The following is an 18,705-nucleotide window of genomic DNA, read 5'->3' as shown; positions in this document are numbered from 1 at the left end:
GAGACACTTGTATAAGTGAAGGGAATGGAGGGTCAATAGTTCAAGACTGAAGCTGTAAACCATTGGAAAAACTGCTGTCATTCAGCTAAGGCTATAAAAACTTGTAAACTCCGATTGTTAGCTTATTAATACAGAGGAGTCGGAGTCGGAGTCGGAAGTACAAAAAACTGAGGAGTCGGAGTCGGAACATTTATCTACCAACTCCACAGCCCTGGTTCTTACTGTTCGGATGTGTGTGTTTTTCTAATTTTTGGTAACGTTTACAAATCTGTATCACATAAGTCCCATTTAGTCTTCCAAAACACTTCTGTAGCTCTTGTCTGCCTCTCCATGACAAGTTATAGAGAAGCAGATTCTGATAACCATTTGACAGTAAAACCAGTTTAGTGAAACTGCTGAGCTAAACAGTTGGCGAAGACTGGATGTTTTCAGGAAGGGAGTGAATAGATATTGGTTCGGGATTATTTTATTGGGATTCCATTCCTGGACAAAGAGTTGGCTCAATGGTTTTACTGGGTCCATCTGACTCTTGAGTTTCTGGCCATATTCATCAGGAAGCTAGACAAGAATTTTATCGTCTTGAGTCAAGTTTTACCTACAATAGAGGACTGGAGAGTGAAGGTTTCGCATCTTGCTGAAATGGCAAAGATTTCGGCTTATTTGAAGGATCATTCAAATGAACAATTTTTATCAATATGGAGAAGATGGATTGTTTATATTCAAAAGAAGCATAGAATGGTGGAATATAGGTTAGGTTTTTAGATAAATTTTTTTTTTTTTTTACATATATTTCACCTATTTATGTAGAATTATACTTTGTGGAGTTAGGGATATTAATATAAGGTTACTTTTAGATGAATAGTATCCTGGGATTTGGTTTGGGAAGTCCGGGTGGGGGGTGGGGAGGGGGTTTTTCTTAATTGTGATGTACTTGTGATTGCTTTTTTTATGTTGAAAATAATAAAAAAATTTTTTGAAGAATTTTATCGTCTTTTACCATCAGTAAAACAGGCTGAGTCAAAGGGCTGTCCTAGACCAGGGCTAGGCAACCTTGGCTCTTTTATGACTCGTGGACTTCAACTCCCAGAATTCCTGAGCCAGCCATGCTGAGGGGAAAGGGAGAGGTTTCCAAGCTGAGCCAGGCTGGCTCAGGAATTCTGGGAGTTGAAGTCCACGAGTCATAAAAGAGCCAAGGTTGCCTACCCCTGTCCAAGACCAATGCAATAATACTGAGGAGATAATTGATGTTTCCCCCCTTTTTAGAGGCTGGTGATCTTAGAGGCTGAAGAAGTTGGTTGTTCTTCAAAATCAAAGCCAGCGGGCCCAATGGAAGAAAGTCATGTTGGAGAGCAATGAAAATGCCACTTCTGTGGGTAAGGATGCTTCTTGCACAACTGTTGGAGGCTGAAGTGATGAACTCCGGTTTATTTTTGCACGGTAGAAAGCAGTGCTTCTCAACTTTGACAACTTTAAGATGTGTGGATTTCAACTCCCAGAATTCCCTAGCCAGCAATGGGGAACTGTCAGAATTTCCCAGCCAGTGGGCTGTCAACCAGCATGCTAGCTGGGAATTCTGAAAGTCAAAGTCCGTGTATCTTAAACTTGTCAAGATTGAGAAACACTGATGTAGAGAGTCAGATGGAAAAAAGTGACTGGGGTAAAAATGCCCTGGATCCAGTGGTGGGATTCAGCCAGTTTGCACCACTTCGGCAGAACCGGTAGCTAATTTTTTGTTGCCCAGGCCCAGAATGGACTTCCGGAAGTGGCATCCACGCAGAGAACCGGTTGTTCACATATTTGAATCCCACCGCTGCCCGGATCTGTGTTGATGAACTTGGACTGACTGCTTCCAGTTTGAAAATTCCAGTACTGTACAGTTATACAAGAAGTAGACCGCAAACATGTTGAAATTAATTTGGGAGATAACCTAGATTTTTGTTGACAGAGAAAGTGGGAGGGAATATTAAAGATAAACTTTTAAGACTTTCTCCTTCCTTCCTTCCTTCCTTCCTTCCTTCCTTCCTTCCCTCCCTCCCTCCCTCCCTTCCCCTTCCCCTCCCTTCCCTTGCTTTTCCCTTTACTTCCTTTCCCTTGCTTTTTCCTTTCCTTTCCTTTCCTTCTTTCCTTTCCTTTCCTTCTTTCTTTTCCTTTCCTTTCCTTTCCTTTCCTTTCCTTTCTTTTCCTTTCCTTCTTTTCTTTCCTTTCCTTCCCTTTCCTTTCCTTCCCATTCTCTTCCTTCCCTTCCCTTTCCTTTCCCATTCTCTTCCTTTCCTTCTTTCCTTTCCTTTCCTTCTTTTCTTTCCTTTCCTTTCCTTTCCTTTCCCTTCCCTTCCCATTCCTTTCTCTTCCCTTCCCATTCTCTTCCTTTTCTTCCCTTCCCTTTCCCTTCCCTTTCCCTCCCCATTCTCTTCCTTTCCTTCCCTTCCCTTCCCTTCCCTTTCCCTCCCCTTTCCCTTCCCATTCTCTTCCTTTCTTTCCTTTCCTTTCCTTTCCTTTCCTTTCCTTTCCTTTCCTTTCCTTCTTNGTGCCTGAATCAAACTGTACAACTCCTCAGCGTTGCTTTGATCTTGAAATAACCACGAAATGTAAAATAAAGTTAGAAACAACTATCAAAAGCCAAACTAAGTTATTTTGAAAGTGGAATAACTGCCGCTAAAGAGACTGACATGAGGAGGAAGATTGTATAGGTCAGGAGTAGGCAACATTGGCTCTTTTTATGACTCGTGGACTTCAACTCCCAGAATTCCTGAGCCAGCCATGCTGAGGGGAAAGGGAGAGGTTTCCAAGCTGAGCCATGCTGGCTCAGGAATTCTGGGAGTTGAAGTCCATGAGTCATAAAAGAGCCAAGGTTGCCTACCCCTGCCCTATACCATTTCAGACAAGTGGCTGTCCAGTCTCTTCTTAAAAACCTCCAATGAAGCATCCACAACGTCTGAAGGCAAGTTCCAGATTCACTTAACAACTGCATGATTCACTTAACGACTGCTGCGATTCGCTTAACTGTGGCCCAAAAAAGCTCATTAAATGAAGCAAAACTCGTTTAAAAGCTGCCTTGATTAGCATCGGGAGTTTTGCACTCAGTTGTAGTTAAGGATTATCTATAATGAACTGCTTGCTCTTTTGGCCTCAGAGTGGGAGTAAGGTGTGTATTTGTGTTTAGGTTTTGGAGGGACAGTAGTGAAATCACCCATCTTGCTACTTTGAGGGGGGGGAAATGGTGATTCACTGGAGATCTTTGGCCAAGGAATGAACGAAACTGATGCGCAGCGATGACGTAACAAAGAAATAAAACTGTAGATTTGGAGAACCTCAGAGCCTGCATATCACTGGGGTAGAGAAACAGGTACTTATATTTTTAGGAAGCGGGTGGGGAGAAAAGGATAACCTGTCCTTGCTAGAATAATAAGCCAGGCATTTGCCCCGGGAAGGCAGATGGAATATTGTGGGGGCAGAAACACCACTGTCCAGTTTCAATGGTTGACCCTGTTAACATCCACTGGGTTTTAGATAAAGTCAGTTCCTAATGTATAAACCAGGGGTAGGCAACCTTAGCTCTTTTATGACTTGTGGACTTCAACTCCCAGAATTCCTGAGCCAGCCATGCTGAGCCATGTTGGCTCAGGAATTCTGGGAGTTGAAGTCCACGAATTGTAAAAGAGCCTAAGTTGCCTACCCCTGGTATAAACCCTCAGTACAGAGCCAGCAACCTTGGCTAAGGGATAAAGTTGGAAAAGCTGTTATCCTGGGGAGTTACTACAAGAGATTCATCCTTCCCTTTCCTTCAACTCCCAGAATTCCACAGCCACTTGTCTGAAATGGTATATAGGGCAGGGGTGGGGAACCTTGGCTCTTTTATGACTCGTGGACTTCAACTCCCAGAATTCCTGAGCCAGCATGGCTCAGCTTCGAAACCTCTCTCTTTTCCCTCACCATGGCTGGCTCAGGAATTCTGGGAGTTGAAGTCCACAAGTCATAAAAGAGCCAAGGTTCCCCACCCCTGGTACAGGGTCTCCTGCTTGGGCAGGGGGCTGGACTAGGAGACCTCCAAGGTCCCTTCCAGCTCTATTCTGATTGATTGACATTTAACATTCCCTGTTGGAAGCGTTTGCTTTCTTCCAGTAAAGGGGGAAAAATGGAAACAACCCTGAGAACCACAAAAGGAGCCACAACTCCTTCAGACCAGCAGCAGCAGCTGTAAAAACTAAAAGGCTGTAAGGCCCCCTTAACATAGGGCGACCCCTCCCCGTTTGCCCTTAAGAGTCCTGGTCCTGGCAGCCTCTAGCTTCAGAAATGAGCAGCGCATGCGCCTGGAGAGTTTTCTGGGGGGTGGGCTCCGCCAGTCTTTTGCGAACCGGGAATCTTTTCTTAGGTAAGAGGTAGAGGTTAAAAGAATAAAAAATCGCCCAGAGCGTCTTGCCTCTCTAGGAAGGAGGGCTCGTTCGCCTTCTGCTGAGCTACTTGGAGCCGGGCAAGGCGCGGGAGTTTCTGCCAGGATCGGAGACGCGAGTGTGAGTTTCACGCGCGGAAAAGCCTCGTGGAAACCAAACCCCAAATGCACTAAAACGCCTTTCCGGGAAATCTGGGAAAGGAGCTTGAGAAAGACTGGGGGGGAAAAAGGCTCCCTTCTGCTCTCCAGCAGCAGAATATAGGAATGGGGGGAGAAGCCCTGCGTGGGAAAGGGGAAGGGGCTGCAGATCCCCGGGCGAGACTCAGCGCCTCCCACAATCCTAACAATTGCTAGCTGCCCCCCCAACCCCACCCCGACCTCCCTGTTCCCCACATGGCCCTTTTCTTTATCTCGGATGCTGCTGATGGAGCATAAAATCCAGGGAGGGTCCAGTCTGCGCCTCCCACCTGAAGGGAACAAGTGTGTGTGTGTGTGCGTGTCTGTGTGTGTGTGAGAGAGAGAGAGTACAGAATAACCTAGTTGGAAGGGACCTTGGAGGTCATCTAGTCCAACCCTCTGTTCAAGCGGGAGACCCTGGCTTATATCATTCCAGACAGATGGTTGTCCAATCTCTTCTTGAAAGTTTGCAATACAGATAGTCCTTGACTTAACAACAGTTCATTTAGTGACCATTCAAAGTTACAGCAGCACTGAAAAAAAGTGGTATAAAGCTTGGTTAAACTTGAAGGGTTCAAATTTAGTAAGTTTGAAGTTTGTTTGAAGGGTGCTTCCCTACTGGGGATCCTTGTAGGTCATCTAGTCCAACCCCCTGCTCAAGCAGGAGACCCTATATCGGGGGTAGGCAACCTCGGCTCTTTTATGACTCGTGGACTTCGACTCCCAGAATTCCTGAGTCAGCATAGCTGACTCAGGAATTCTGGGAGTTGAAGTCCACGAGTCATAAAAGAGCCGAGGTTGCCTACCCCTGCCCTATACCATTTCAGTTAGATGGCTGTCCAGTCTTTTCTTAACAACCTCCAGTGAAGAAGGGCCTACAACTTCTGGAGGCAAGCTGTTCCATTGTTTAATTGTTCTCACTGTTAGTAAGTTTCTCCTTAATTCCAGGTTGCTTATCTCTTTGATCAGTTTCCATCCATTGTTCCTTGTCTGGCATTCGGATGCTTTGGAGAATAGGTTGACCCACTCCTCTCTGTGACAGCCCCTCAAATATTGGAAGACTGCTGTCATGTTGCCCCTGGTCCTTCTCTTCACTAGACTAGCCATGCCCAGTTCCTGCAGCCTTCCTATGTTTTAGCCTCCGGTCCCCTAATCACCTTTGTTGCTCTTCTCTGCACTCTTTCTAGAGTCTCAACATCTTTTTTATAGTGTACTATTCTAGATATGGTCTTACTAAAGCTTTATAGAATGGTATAAAGCCTTCATAAGTTTGAAGGGAACCATGCTTCCCTGATGGGGATCCTAAAGGGAGAGGCCAAGCCTGGATTGGGGTGGGGTGCGGGGTTAGCTCTCAATATTGCAAGCCCCCTGCACCCATTGCTCCAGACCTAATTATGCAAGTGGTCCTCAACTTACAACAATTCATTTGGTGACCGAAGTTACAACAGCACTGAAAAAAATGGTCATACGTCACTTTTTTCAGTGTTGTAACTTTGAACGGTCACTAGTGAACCGTTGTAAGTCGGGGATTACCTTACTGCTATTATGTTTCCCCTAGTCCTTCTTTTCTCTAGACTTCTTGTTGTTGTGCCATATCCGTTATCGGACGTTGGCGATCCTTTTTTTATCAGCAGCCGCACGAAAGTGCTGCTGAGTTTTGTCCAAACCAGTCCCTTAGATTTTGAAGCCATGATGTTCTTCTTCTGCCTGGACCTCGTTTGCCTTCAATCTTTCCCTGGAAGATTAAATGGAGTATGCCGTATTTTCCTGGGTGTCGCATCACATGTCCGAAATATTCTAATTTTCGTTTTTTAATGGTTTTGATGATTTCCCTTGGCTTTCACAGGCGGCTTATCACCTCTTCATTTCTGATCTTGTCAACCCAGCTTCTACGTAACAGCCGCCTGTAAATCCACATTTCAAATGCTTCTAGTGTCTAGTCTCTTCAGGTGGCCTTCTGTCAACTCTCTACTCCATAGAGCAGGATAGAAAAAATATAGCATCTGACAAGCCTGATTTTCAGTCTCTAGACTAGCCAGACCCAATTCCTGCAACTGTTCTTCATATGTTTTTGTCTCCCATACCAGGAGAAAAAAAAGCTGCAGGTTCTGCAAAGCTATTTGTTATATAATCAAATGGCGCTGAAGCACATAATAATAATAATAATAATAATAATAATAATAATAATAATAATAATAATAATAATAATAATAATAATAATAATAATAATAATAATAATAATAAAGTTGGAAGGGACCTTGGAGGTCATGAGTCCAACCTCTTGCTCAGGCAGGATAGGAATAGAAAACAGAATATAGAATAGGGATAGGGATAGAAATAGAGATAGGATGGGATATAGAATAGGGATAGAATAGAAATAGATATAGGTTAGATAGGAATAGAAAATATAATAATAATAATAATAATGATGATGATGATGATGATGGAAGGGATCTTGGAGGTCATCTAGTCCAACCCCCTGCTCAGACAGGAAACCCTATACCATTTTGGACAAATGGCTGTCCAGTCTCTTCTTAAAAACTTCCAGTGTTGGAGCATTCACAGCTTCTGGAGGCAGGTTGTTCCATTGGTTAATTGTTCTAACTGTCAGGAAGTTTCTCCTCAGTTCTAGGTTGCTTCTCTCCTTGATTAGTTTCCATCCGTTGCTTCTTGTCCTGCCCTCAGGCGCTTTGGAGAATAGCTTGACTCCCTCTTCTTTGGGGCAACCCCTGAGATACTGGAAGACTGCTATCATGTCGCCCCTCGTCCTTCTCTTCATTAAACTAGACATACCCAGTTCCAGCAACCGTTCCTTCTATGTTTTAGCCTCCAGTCCCCTGATTATCTTTGTTGATTAGGGGACTGGAGGCTAATCAACTAATCATCTGGATGGGACTGTCATCCTGTGTGGTTTTGAATTATTTTTCTCTTTTTCTTAGACTATCTTCCTTCACGCACCAGATCTTTGCTTTGGGAGATAAATGACTCCGTGTCCTTAGGAGATTCATCCGCAGCCTCTTTGTGCAATTCAGCCTCTAAAAGCGAATGCAACTCTGTAGAGGCCGGAGATCCTTTGCCCTGTTGGAAACTACACTGGAGTAGAAAAGACAAAATGGACGTTGAGAGTCCAGCAGGAATGGAAGCCACCAAAGGCCCTGCTGCCTTTGAGGATGGATCCGGTAGTGTGTTGTGGGAAAGCACCAGGCCGAAGATCCTGCATGAGGAAGTCATCAACTCTGATGTTCATCGTTTGTTCTTCAGGAATTTCTGCTACCATGAGGCCAGGGGGCCTAGAGAGACTTGTAGCCAACTGCATCAGCTTTGCCATCAGTGGCTGAAGCCGGAAAGCAGCACCAAAGCTCAGATGGTGGACATGGTGGTCTTGGAGGAGTTTCTGGCTGTCCTGCCCCCAGAGATGGAGAGCTGGGTGAGGGAATGTGGAGCGAAGACTTGTTCCCAGGCTGTGGCCCTGGCCGAAGGTTTCCTCCTCAGTCAAGCAACAGATGAGGGGCAAGTAGAGAAGCAGGTATGAGATTTTATCTTGGCATGGAGGAAGAACAAGACATTCCCTTGTTTTATGAAGTGCTTCACTTTTTATTACTTCATGCGAATAGAAATTAGAATAGAATAGAATAGGAATAAGAATTGGAATAGAATAGAATAGAATAGAATTAAATAGAATAGAATTAAATAGAATAGAATTAAATAGGTATAAGAGTAGAATTAAATAGAATAGAAATAATAAGAATAGAATAGAAGTGAAGTGAATAGAATAGAATAATAGAATAGAATTAAATAGAATAGAATTAAATAGGAATAAGAGTAGAATTAAATAGAATAGAAATAATAAGAATAGAATAGAATAGAATAGAATAGAATAGAATAGAATAGAATAGAATAGAATAGTCCTAGTGGACAATCACTTAAATATGAGCCAGCAGTGTGCTGCAGCTGCCAAAAAAGCCAACACAGTGCTAGGCTGCATTAACAGAAGGATAGAATCAAGATCACGTGAAGTATTAATACCACTCTACAATGCCTTGGTAAGGCCACACTTGGAATACTGCATCCAGTTTTGGTCACCACAATGTAAAAAAGATGTTGAAACTCTAGAAAGAGTACAGAGAAGAGCAACAAAGATGATTAGGGGACTGGAGGTTAAAACATATAAGGAACGGTTGCTGGAATTGGGTATGTCTAGTTTAATGAAGAGAAGGACGAGGGGGGAACATGATAGCAGTGTTCCAATATCTCAGGGGCTGCCACAAAGAAGAGGGAGTCAGGCTATTCTCCAAAGTGCCTGAAGGCAGGACAAGAAGCAACGGGTGGAAACTAACCAAAGAGAGAAGCAACCTAGAACTAAGGAGAAACTTCCTGACAGTTAGAATAATTAATCAGTGGAACAACCTGCCTCCAGAAGCGGTGAATGCGCCAACACTGGAAGTTTTTAAGAAGAAACTGGACAGCCATTTGTCCGAAATGGTATAGGGTTTCCTGCCTGAGCAGGGAGTTGGACTTGATGACCTCCAAGGTCCCTTCCAATAATAATAATAATAATAATAATAATAATAATAATAATAATAATAATAATAATAATAATAATAATAGAATAGAATAACTTTATTGTCACTTTAAATGTACCCTAATCAGCATACATTAAAATGAGATTTCGTTGCATACAGCTCTCAAAGGGTAACCAACTCCAATATACACTGCATAAACATATCACAAAAAATAAATTTAAAAAATAACCATATATATACACATACACATGTGGCCCAGAGAAACAACACAAGTCTAGTTTGGATGTATACATATACATGGCGAGAAATACGAATCCTACGAGTTTACCAGACGGAAGGCGTAGGTAACAAAGCTGTTACAGAATCTGGTAGTCCTGCTAGAAATACTTCAAAACTTCTTCCCAGAGGGGAAGCAACTAAAACAGACTGTAAAGTGGGTGTGTGAGGTCTGTAACAATGCTTCGAGTTCTAAGCTCATAGCACTTATAAGCAGTGTGTCCTGAATCACAGGAAGTGGGCTTCCTATAATTTCCTCAACTGTCCTTACCGCTCTATGAGAAGATTATAATTGACTTTTCCCTCCCATCATTTAGGTAGGAAACAAACAGACGCACAGCTACGGAACAGGAAATACCTGGCCCAGCACGAGTACTTGGGAGAAAGATATTGGCGTCCTGGTAGTTCACAAATTAAGTAGGAGTCAGCAGTGTGCTACAGCTGCTAGTAAAGCCTATGGAGACTTAGACTGATCAATAAAGATACATGCCGAGATCATCAGAAATGATTGCTCTGCTTTACACTGTAGCAGTCAGACCACACCTGGGTATACTTGCACTGGGTCCAGCTTTGATTGACACAATGCAAGAAGAATGCTGAGAAACTGGAAACGGGCAGAGAAGGACAACAAAGGTTGAGGGGATAGAGTTTAAATCCTAGAAAGAGTAGCTAAAGAACAGGACATGTTTCATCTGAAGAAGAGAAGGAGCTGGGGAACCATGGCAGCAGCCTTCCAAAATTTAGGGGCTGTCAAAGGCAGGTGGGTATGGATCGATTCTCTGTGGGACAAGGAATACTTCATATCTATCTTTACAACAGGAGATACAAGGTCAAAATAAAGGAGGAATTTCATCCCTTTGAGAGATATGGGATAGCCTGTCCCCTGGAGAGGTGCGTGCTTCTATACTGGAGGTTTCCAAGTCAAGGTCTGGGCAGCCATTTCAATCAATCAATCAGAATAGAGCTGGAAGGGACCTTGGAGGTCTTCTAGTCCAACCCTCTGCTCAAGCAGGAGAACCTATTGTCAGGTTCCGAAAGAAATAACTTTTCAGAGAACTTTTAGGCATAATTACCTTAAAGAATCCTTTAATGAGTTACATAATCCGGCACGAACGAAGTAAAGCCAAAGACTGAAACACCCCCCCCATCCCAGTTCTCGCGACAAGCACAACTCCCTCCCTCCTTTCACAGTCATCAATCATATGCTCCAATTAAACAGAGGTGTGAATTTTCTTCTCGTCTCATCCGTTATTACAAACTGCTGCTGCTTTGACCTTGGCTGTGCTATGCTAAGATAATGTAGTTATTCACAGGCATTCCTCCCCCCTCATCTGGCCCGCAATGCCTGCTTTTGCTGTTGAGGCCATATGTAGACTAAATAGATATGTTTGCTTCTTCACTTATGTCAAGCAATAACATCCAATGTTAGCAGACTTGACATCCGGCCCCCCTTAGATGAAAGACAAATCCAGTGAAGTGAAAGCTGACCGATTGATCAACAGATTTCATATAAAAAATCCCACCAAACCGAAAGATGACTCTTAACCTATGCTTAACCTATGCTTTTGTTCACTTTACAGGATCTGTCTTTCATCTAAGGGGCCCCGGATGTCAAGTCTGCTAACATTGGATGTTATTGCTTGACATAAGTGAAGAAGCAAACATATCTATTTAGCCTACACATTGCTTCAAGAGCAAAAGCAGGCATTGCGGGCCAGATGAGGGGGGAGGAATGCCTGTGAATAACTACATTATCTTAGCATAGCACAGCCAAGGTCAAAGCAGCAGCAGTTTGTAATAACAGATGAGACGAGAAGAAAATTCACACCTCTGTTTAATTGGAGCATATGATTGATGACTGTGAAAGGAGGGAGGGAGTTGTGCTTGTCGCGNCGCGACAAGCACAACTCCCTCCCTCCTTTCACAGTCATCAATCATATGCTCCAATTAAACAGAGGTGTGAATTTTCTTCTCGTCTCATCTGTTATTACAAACTGCTGCTGCTTTGACCTTGGCTGTGCTATGCTAAGATAATGTAGTTATTCACAGGCATTCCTCCCCCCTCATCTGGCCCGCAATGCCTGCTTTTGCTGTTGAGGCCATATGTAGACTAAATAGATATGTTTGCTTCTTCACTTATGTCAAGCAATAACATCCAATGTTAGCAGACTTGACACCTATATCATTTCAGACAAGTGGTTGTCCAGTCTCTTCTTAAAAACTTCCAGGGATGAAGCACCCACAACTTCTGGAGACAAGTCGTTCCACTGATTAATTGTTCTCACAGTCAGGAAATCCCTCCTTAGTTCTAGATTGGCTCTCTCCTTGATTAGTTTCCATCCCTTGTTTCTTGTCCTGCCTTCTGGTGCTTTGGAAAATAATTTGACCCCCTCCTCTTTGTGGCAACCCTTCAAATGCTGGAATACCACTATTGTATCACCCCTAGTCCTTCTTTTGTCTAGACTGGCCCTACCCAATTCTTGCAACTGTTCTTCCATATTTATCTGGAATGTTTGAGGAGTGGACTAAAAGACCTCCAAGATGCCTCCCAATGCTAGAATTCCATTATTATTCTACAGCAGGAGTCCCCAATCTGTGAGCTGTGGCCCATTACCGGTACGTGGCCTATTCACAACCGGGCCATGTGAGTGACTGGCTTTTGCACACTCGTGTGTGTGTGGGTGCACAGTCCTACTCGTGCACATTGCAGGTGCTCTAGGCCTGACTCGTGCGAGGGTTGTGGGTGCTTGGGTCCCACTTGCATGAGCATTGTGGCCACTCAGGGCCTGACTCAGGGGTACTCAACCTCACTCATACAAGCATCACAAGTGCTCTTGGCCCCACTCTCGCAAGCAACGGGTGCTTGTCCGCGTGCACTGTGCGTGCGCACGCTCCTGCCCCTCTCACAAAACCGTCCCCTCTTCCCTCCGGACCACCAACCTGGAAAAGGAACTCTGTTCTACAGGAACAAGGGGAAACCCAAGCCCAATTCCACCCCAAGGATAGAGAGAGGAAGCTTCAAGGTTAGAGGGCAGATGAAAAGAATTCCATCTACCCTGTGTGTCTTCATCATAGCTCCTCCATTTTTTCCCCCCTTCTGTCCGGTGTTTCAGGTGCCAGAAGCATTGACGGAGATGATCTCAACACAAATCAAAGAAAGGGAAGATGTGTCCACTTCTTCTCAGGAACCATTCTTTGGGAAGATGTCTGAGGGGGATCCAACTCAGGTCACCTCCCAATGTAAGTGAAGAATAGAATAGAACAGAGGTAGGCAACCTCGGCTCTTTTATGACTCACGGACTTCAACTCCCAGAATTCCTGAGTCAGCTATGCTGACTCAGGAATTCTGGGAGTTGAAGTCCGTGAGTCATAAAAGAGCCGAGGTTGCCTACCCCTGGAATAGAATATCTTTATTGTCATTGTGTAACTCGCAACGAAATTAAGTATAAGTGAAATTAAGTGAAGGTATCTTACACAGTAGAAGCAATGGAGCCATCGCTTCTTTCCTTCATGAACTTTTTTGACAATCAGATATTTTGTCAGCAGACAGGAATGAGGTTTGATAGGATGATAAAGCTCCCCACAAGACATTCACACAGCTTTAAAATATTCCATTTCCAACACCTTTTTCTTGCTCGTAGGGAATGGAAAGGCATTGGTGGTTATCCCTGAAACATCTCCCGTTTGCGATGAAGCAGAAACAGCATCTGGGACTCCATCTCAGGTAGGGGAAGATTCTTCATAACAGGAGAGAATTTGGGAGATGGGGGGTGTCCCAAATCCCTGCCATGGAAATTAACACAAAGGTTGTTTTTTAGCATGGGAAGCGAATGCAATCAAGATTTAATTTAATAGACCAGTAGTTTATGGATGGAAATGAAATGATTTTTTCCTTTTCTTGTTTCTTGTCAGTTATAAAATAGCCAAAAAAAAACAAAACTCAAGGAAACATTTTTTTACTCTTACTTATAGTTTTTTGTTCTAATGCAGATGCTTTCTGTCAAATCAAGTTATATCAGTGAATAAACATAGCAATAGCTTTAAACATGCTCATAAACAGATCAGCTTAGCAATTAGTATTGTATGGGGCAAATTTGCTGTGTTAAAATCCTTCAAGCAATGTTAAATGTCTTCTGTCATAAGGGATTTGGGAAGGATATGAACAAGAAATGAAATTGGTCAGGCAGAATGGTATCAGTCAAATATATATATTCGCTAAAAAATTTTGGATTGCTAACAAAGAGTTAAAGGGGGACTGGAATAGCTATTTCGAGCTGATTAGCTCTCATCAGATTTCTTCCTCCCAGGTGTATCAAAAAAACATTCAAGATATATATATACTCCTAGATTGGAGCGAAAACGCAGAACAGACTGATTTATATTTGGTAGACCAGGTGCTCCACCCAATAGATAAGATATATATCCTCCTGGTTTCTGCTGACAGGAGTAAGGGGGAACCTGTGGCTCAAAAGGTTAATACAGTTGCCTAACATGCAAGCTGCCCAGGTTCGAATCCCAGAGGGGTATGACTAGCTGATGAGAGCTAAAGAGCTTGAAATAACTATACTAGTCTCCCACTAACTCTTTGTCAGCCACAACATTTTGAATTTACAGTATTCACAGTATGTGATGTCTGCCTGCAAAACATGCTCCTAGATTGGAGCGAACGTAGAACAGACTGATTTATATTTGGTACACCGGGTGCTCCACCCAACAGATACATACACACACACACACACACACACACATATATGCATTTAAAATGCAACATCTGAGAGGCAGATATAGTGTGTGTGTGTATGTATATGTATATATCTGCCTCTCAGATGTTGCGCTTTAAATGCATATGTGTGTGTGTGTATCTGCCTCTCAAATGTTGCACTCTACATGCATATATGTGTGTGTGTGTATTTGTATATATCTGCCTCTCAAATTTTTCACTCTAATTGCATATATATATATGTATGTGTGTGTGTGTGTATGTATATATCTGCCTCTCAAGTGTTGCACTCTAAATGCATATATGTGTGTGTGTGTATGTATTTGTATATATCTGCCTCTCAAATGTTGCGCTCTAAATGCATATATACGTGTGTGTGTGTATCTGTCTCAAATGTTGTGCTCTAAATGCATATATACGTGTGTGTGTGTGTGTGTGTGTGTGTTTATATACCTCTGCCTCTCAAATTCCTTCCTCCTGGGACTTCTCTTAAAGAATATTTTTGTTTTCCTCTTTCAGGGTTCAGTGTCTTTTGAGGAGGTGGCTGTGTATTTTGTGGAGGAGGAATGGGAGATTCTGGATCCTAACCAAAAAGCTTTGCACAGGGAAGTCATGCTGGAAAATTCCCAAAATGTGACAGCTCTGGGTAAGGGCCCCTCCTTTGTTCTGTGTTAGCTTCATTTGTGGAATACCTTTGTAGTCAGAAGTATTTGGAGAACGTCTTCCAGATGGAAGAAGACATTCTGCTTACCTGCTTAGTTTCCTTCTTTATGTGACATTCATCACCTCAATCTACTAGGAGTCTAGATGATACACAACATTCCGAGTCGATAATGCAACATAAAACACAATGCACATTAGTAAAACATTCTGAGGCTGATGGTTGCAAACTTATCAATTGCAAAAAAAACCCTTCTAGATAAGTTTTAAGAAGGCCATGAGAATGGGAGCAACCCGTATCTCAGTGGGGCAGAAAGTAAGCTGTTCTAAAAACAGGTGAGTCCCCCAAAGGATGCCTGCCCCCTGAACTCCCAACTTGTTGCACCTTGCAGGTGTTCCCTGATCGCCTGCAAGGTACAACAGGTGGAGCAGGAGTTCCCCAATCATCTGGGCTGGACAGGTGCCTTTACACTGTACTGGTCCTAAGCCATGTCAGGATTTATGGGTATTGAGCATCATTTTGAATGGTACACATGGATAGATCTCCAAGTAGTGGTTTCATGTGGCAAGACCTGTTGCGCCTATTGTGCGCCTAGATCAGTGATGGCGAACCTTTTAGAGACCGAGTGCCGAAAAACTGGCACCACCCCTACTCTGCCCCCTGCCCCGCCCCCATCCAAGAAGCTTCTTTAGCTCTGACTGGATGGTGGAATGGAAGGATTTATGCTCCTTGCAGACAGCTGGTCATTTGCATTCTATTAGAGAGTCATTGAGGCCACTTGGGGGTTTACCTGTGTCCTCAGAGTCACCTGATTAGTGCAAATGGCTGCAGAATGTTTTCCTGCCCTTGGCTGTTTCCTTGCACCCTAGAAGGCTCCACACCCATTTGCACTACTCAGGTGACCCTGAGGACACAGACAAAACTCCAGGTGGCCTCAACGACTCTCTAAAAGAAGGCAAATGACCAGCTGTCTGCAAGGAGTATAAATCCTTCCATTCCCCACCATCCAGTCAGAGCTGAAGAAGCTTATTGGATGAGAAGCAAAACGTCTTCAAAGAAAAAACGAAGTCCAGTTGCCTCGTGAAAAAGCTTCTTTGGGACAACTATGACCTCCGTAGACATCCCACATAACATTTTACAGTTTCAGGATAGTTCCTTCTTCCGTGTGCATACAGCTTGTTTTTGTGGTAAACTTAATGCCAGCCTCTGTTTCTGCTCAGAATATTTTTTTTTCTTCCCCTTTTTCTTTGTTTTCTAAAGCAGCCTGTGAACAGGAGACAGAAAACGATGAGGAGGAGAGTGTGGCACTCTTGCCAGCAGCCCAAAACGAAGCGGATAAAGAGACGTTTGCCAATCAAGAGGAATCAAACGGTCAGGAAAAAAACTGCGAAATAAACGGAAGACCGACTTCGGACCCATCGGGAGGCGCAGAAGCCCACGTCACCACGAGCGAAGAGTGTGGAGAGGGTGTTGGTGAGAGCAGTGACCTTGCGAAGCACGACGGAATCCGCAGTGGGCAGAAACCATATGTGTGTGTGGACTGTGGAAAAAGTTTCTGCAAGAGAGCTCAGTTCAGGATCCACGAAAGAATCCACACAGGGGAGAGGCCATTTAAGTGTGCTGAGTGCGGAAAGGGCTTCACGGTGAGGGGTCATCTGATCAATCATGAAAGAATCCACACGGGGGAGAAGCCCTTTAGGTGCATGGACTGCGGCAAGAGTTTTAGCCACAACAGCGCGCTTTCTCGCCACGAAAGAACCCACACCGGGGAGAAGCCCTACAAGTGCATAGACTGTGGAAAGGGCTTCTGTCATGGAGGCAAACTTAGGATCCATGAAAGAATCCACACAGGGGAGAAACCATTTAAATGTATGGAGTGTGGAAAGGGCTTCACTATGACGGGTCACCTTGCGAACCACGAAAGGATCCACACAGGAGAAAAGCCCTTTAGATGTACAGACTGTGGCAAGAGTTTCAATCAGAATAGTAGCCTGATGACCCACAAAAGAATCCACACAGGGGAGAAGCCATATCACTGTCTGGAGTGTGGGAAGAGCTTTAGTCACAACAGTGCCCTTACTCGTCACGAAAGGACCCACACCGGGGAGAAACCTTTTGAGTGCTTGGACTGTGGAAAGAGTTTCAGTCAGAACAGCAGCCTAATGACCCACAAAAGAATCCACACAGGGGAGAAGCCATATTGTTGTCTGGAGTGTGGAAAGAGCTTTAGTCACAACAGTGCCCTTACTTGTCACGAAAGGACCCACACCGGGGAGAAACCTTTTGAATGCACGGACTGTGGGAAAAACTTCAGTCAGAATAGCAGCCTTATGACCCACAAAAGAATTCACACAGGGGAGAAGCCATATCAGTGTCCGGAGTGCGGAAAGAGCTTCTGTCAGAGTGGCCAATATATGATGCACCAAAGAATCCACACGGGATAGAATCTAAATTCATGGTGTAGCCAGGTAGAAAATAGATGAAACAAAAGAATCGACACAGGAGAAGCCATCTGGATACTTGGAGTGCAGAAAGAGGAATTTTGCATAAAATGAAAGGTCAACGGAGAAATATTTGAATATGTGATATGTAGAGTGATGTTACTGCACATTAGGTAATCGGTGTAATTATAAATGCATTGAAGAGAAAAGAGTTGTAAAAGGACTTCAGATGGCGCTTACAACTATTTGTTCAAAGTTAACAACAGCATTGGAAAAAGTGACATGATCAGTCCTCGCACTTATGACCATTGCAGCATCCCCCACGGTCATTTGATCAGAATTCAGACACTTGGCAACTGGCGCATATTTACGATGGTTGCAGTGTCTCTTGCAACCAGGTAGTTGCTAACTCTACAGCCCTTTGACCAGTTTCTGGGTGGTGTTCTTGCCCCTAAGCTGGTGGGAAGTATATTTAAGAATTGCTCTAGTAGTATCTCTCTTATTTCATCCTTAGTTTTAATCTTATCATTCGGTCATAACCATTTTCTATCCAGATTGGCCAATCTTGCTCATAATTCACGTAGCTTTTCCCTGGCATCGTAGATAACATTTCGAAACCTTTGTTGGTATGCGACATTATATCACATTTGGTATAGAATCACATTTTTAAGGTAATAGTTATCCATCCACTCTAATGGCAGAAAGTGAAGAGGAACTAAAGAGCCTCTTGATGCGGGTGAAGAAGGAGAGTGCAAAAGTGGGCTTGAAAGCCAACATTAAGAAAACCAAGATCATAGCATCCGGCCCTCTCAATTCCTGGCAAATAGATGGGGAAGAAATGGAGGTAGTGACAGATTTTATCTTCCTGGGCTCCAAGATCACTGCAGATGGGGACTGCATCCAAGAAATTAAAAGACGCTTGCTCCTGGGGAGGAAAGCTATGGCAAATCTAGACAGCATACTAAAAAGCAGAGACATCACCCTGCCAACAAAAGTACGTATAGTCAAGGCCATGGTTTTCCCAGTTGCAATGTACGGCTGTGAAAGTTGGACCATAAGAAAGGCTGAGCGCCAAAGAATTGAGGCCTTTGAACTATGGTGCTGGAGAAGACTCCTGCGAGTCCCTTGGACTGCAAGGCGATCAAACCGGTCAATCCTAGAGGAGATCAAAGGAAGAGACTGGCATTTCTATAATTATATTAGTCCAAGAATCAGGATCTAATGGATTTTGTAGCTGCTCCAACCTTCCTGTTGTCTTAAAAGTTAGGTTAAGACTGAACAGCTGCTCTCACAGAAGGAGCAATGCCCTTGGTATCCCCAGGAGCAAGAGAGTCACTTGTCCCAAAGATGCTTTTTCACGAGGCAACTGGATTTCTTTTTTTTTCGTTTGAAGACGTTTCGCTTGTCATCCAAGAAGCTTCTTCAGCTCTAACTTGGATGGTGGGGAATGGAAGGATTTATACTCCTTGCAGCCAGTTGGTCATTTGCATTCTTTTATAGAGAGTTGTTGAGGCCACTTG

General features: G+C 43.7%; 1 protein-coding gene across 1 annotated transcript; it reads left to right on the top strand.

Moving 5' to 3' along the window:
* The first annotated feature begins 7,676 nt into the window (after window positions 1-7,676).
* Window positions 7,677-17,188, top strand: LOC107300414 (zinc finger protein 436-like). The gene is made up of 5 exons (XM_015829747.1): window positions 7,677-8,090; window positions 12,477-12,603; window positions 13,005-13,087; window positions 14,603-14,729; window positions 16,008-17,188. The coding sequence occupies exons 1-5, from the start codon at window positions 7,677-7,679 to the stop codon at window positions 17,186-17,188; spliced, it is 1,932 nt and encodes a 643-aa protein (XP_015685233.1).
* Window positions 17,189-18,705: the final 1,517 nt, after the last annotated feature.

This window comes from Protobothrops mucrosquamatus, unplaced genomic scaffold, assembly GCF_001527695.2.
Source record: "Protobothrops mucrosquamatus isolate PMUCROS unplaced genomic scaffold, P.Mucros_1.0 scaffold6992, whole genome shotgun sequence".
Lineage (NCBI taxonomy): Eukaryota > Metazoa > Chordata > Lepidosauria > Squamata > Viperidae > Protobothrops > Protobothrops mucrosquamatus.
The sequence above is the reverse complement of the archived record's forward strand: the minus strand, read 5'-3'. Positions and strand labels throughout refer to the sequence as shown.

What these genes read in the sequence shown, in the direction of transcription:
- LOC107300414 (XM_015829747.1), top strand. Translation starts at nt 7,677, where the DNA reads ATGGACGTTGAGAGTCCAGCAGGAATGGAAGCCACCAAAGGCCCTGCT. An exon ending in AGGGGCAAGTAGAGAAGCAG is followed by an intron (nt 8,091 to 12,476) that starts GTATGAGATTTT and finishes CCGGTGTTTCAG; the next exon opens with GTGCCAGAAGCATTGACGGA. An exon ending in CCAAAATGTGACAGCTCTGG is followed by an intron (nt 14,730 to 16,007) that starts GTAAGGGCCCCT and finishes TTTCTAAAGCAG; the next exon opens with CCTGTGAACAGGAGACAGAA.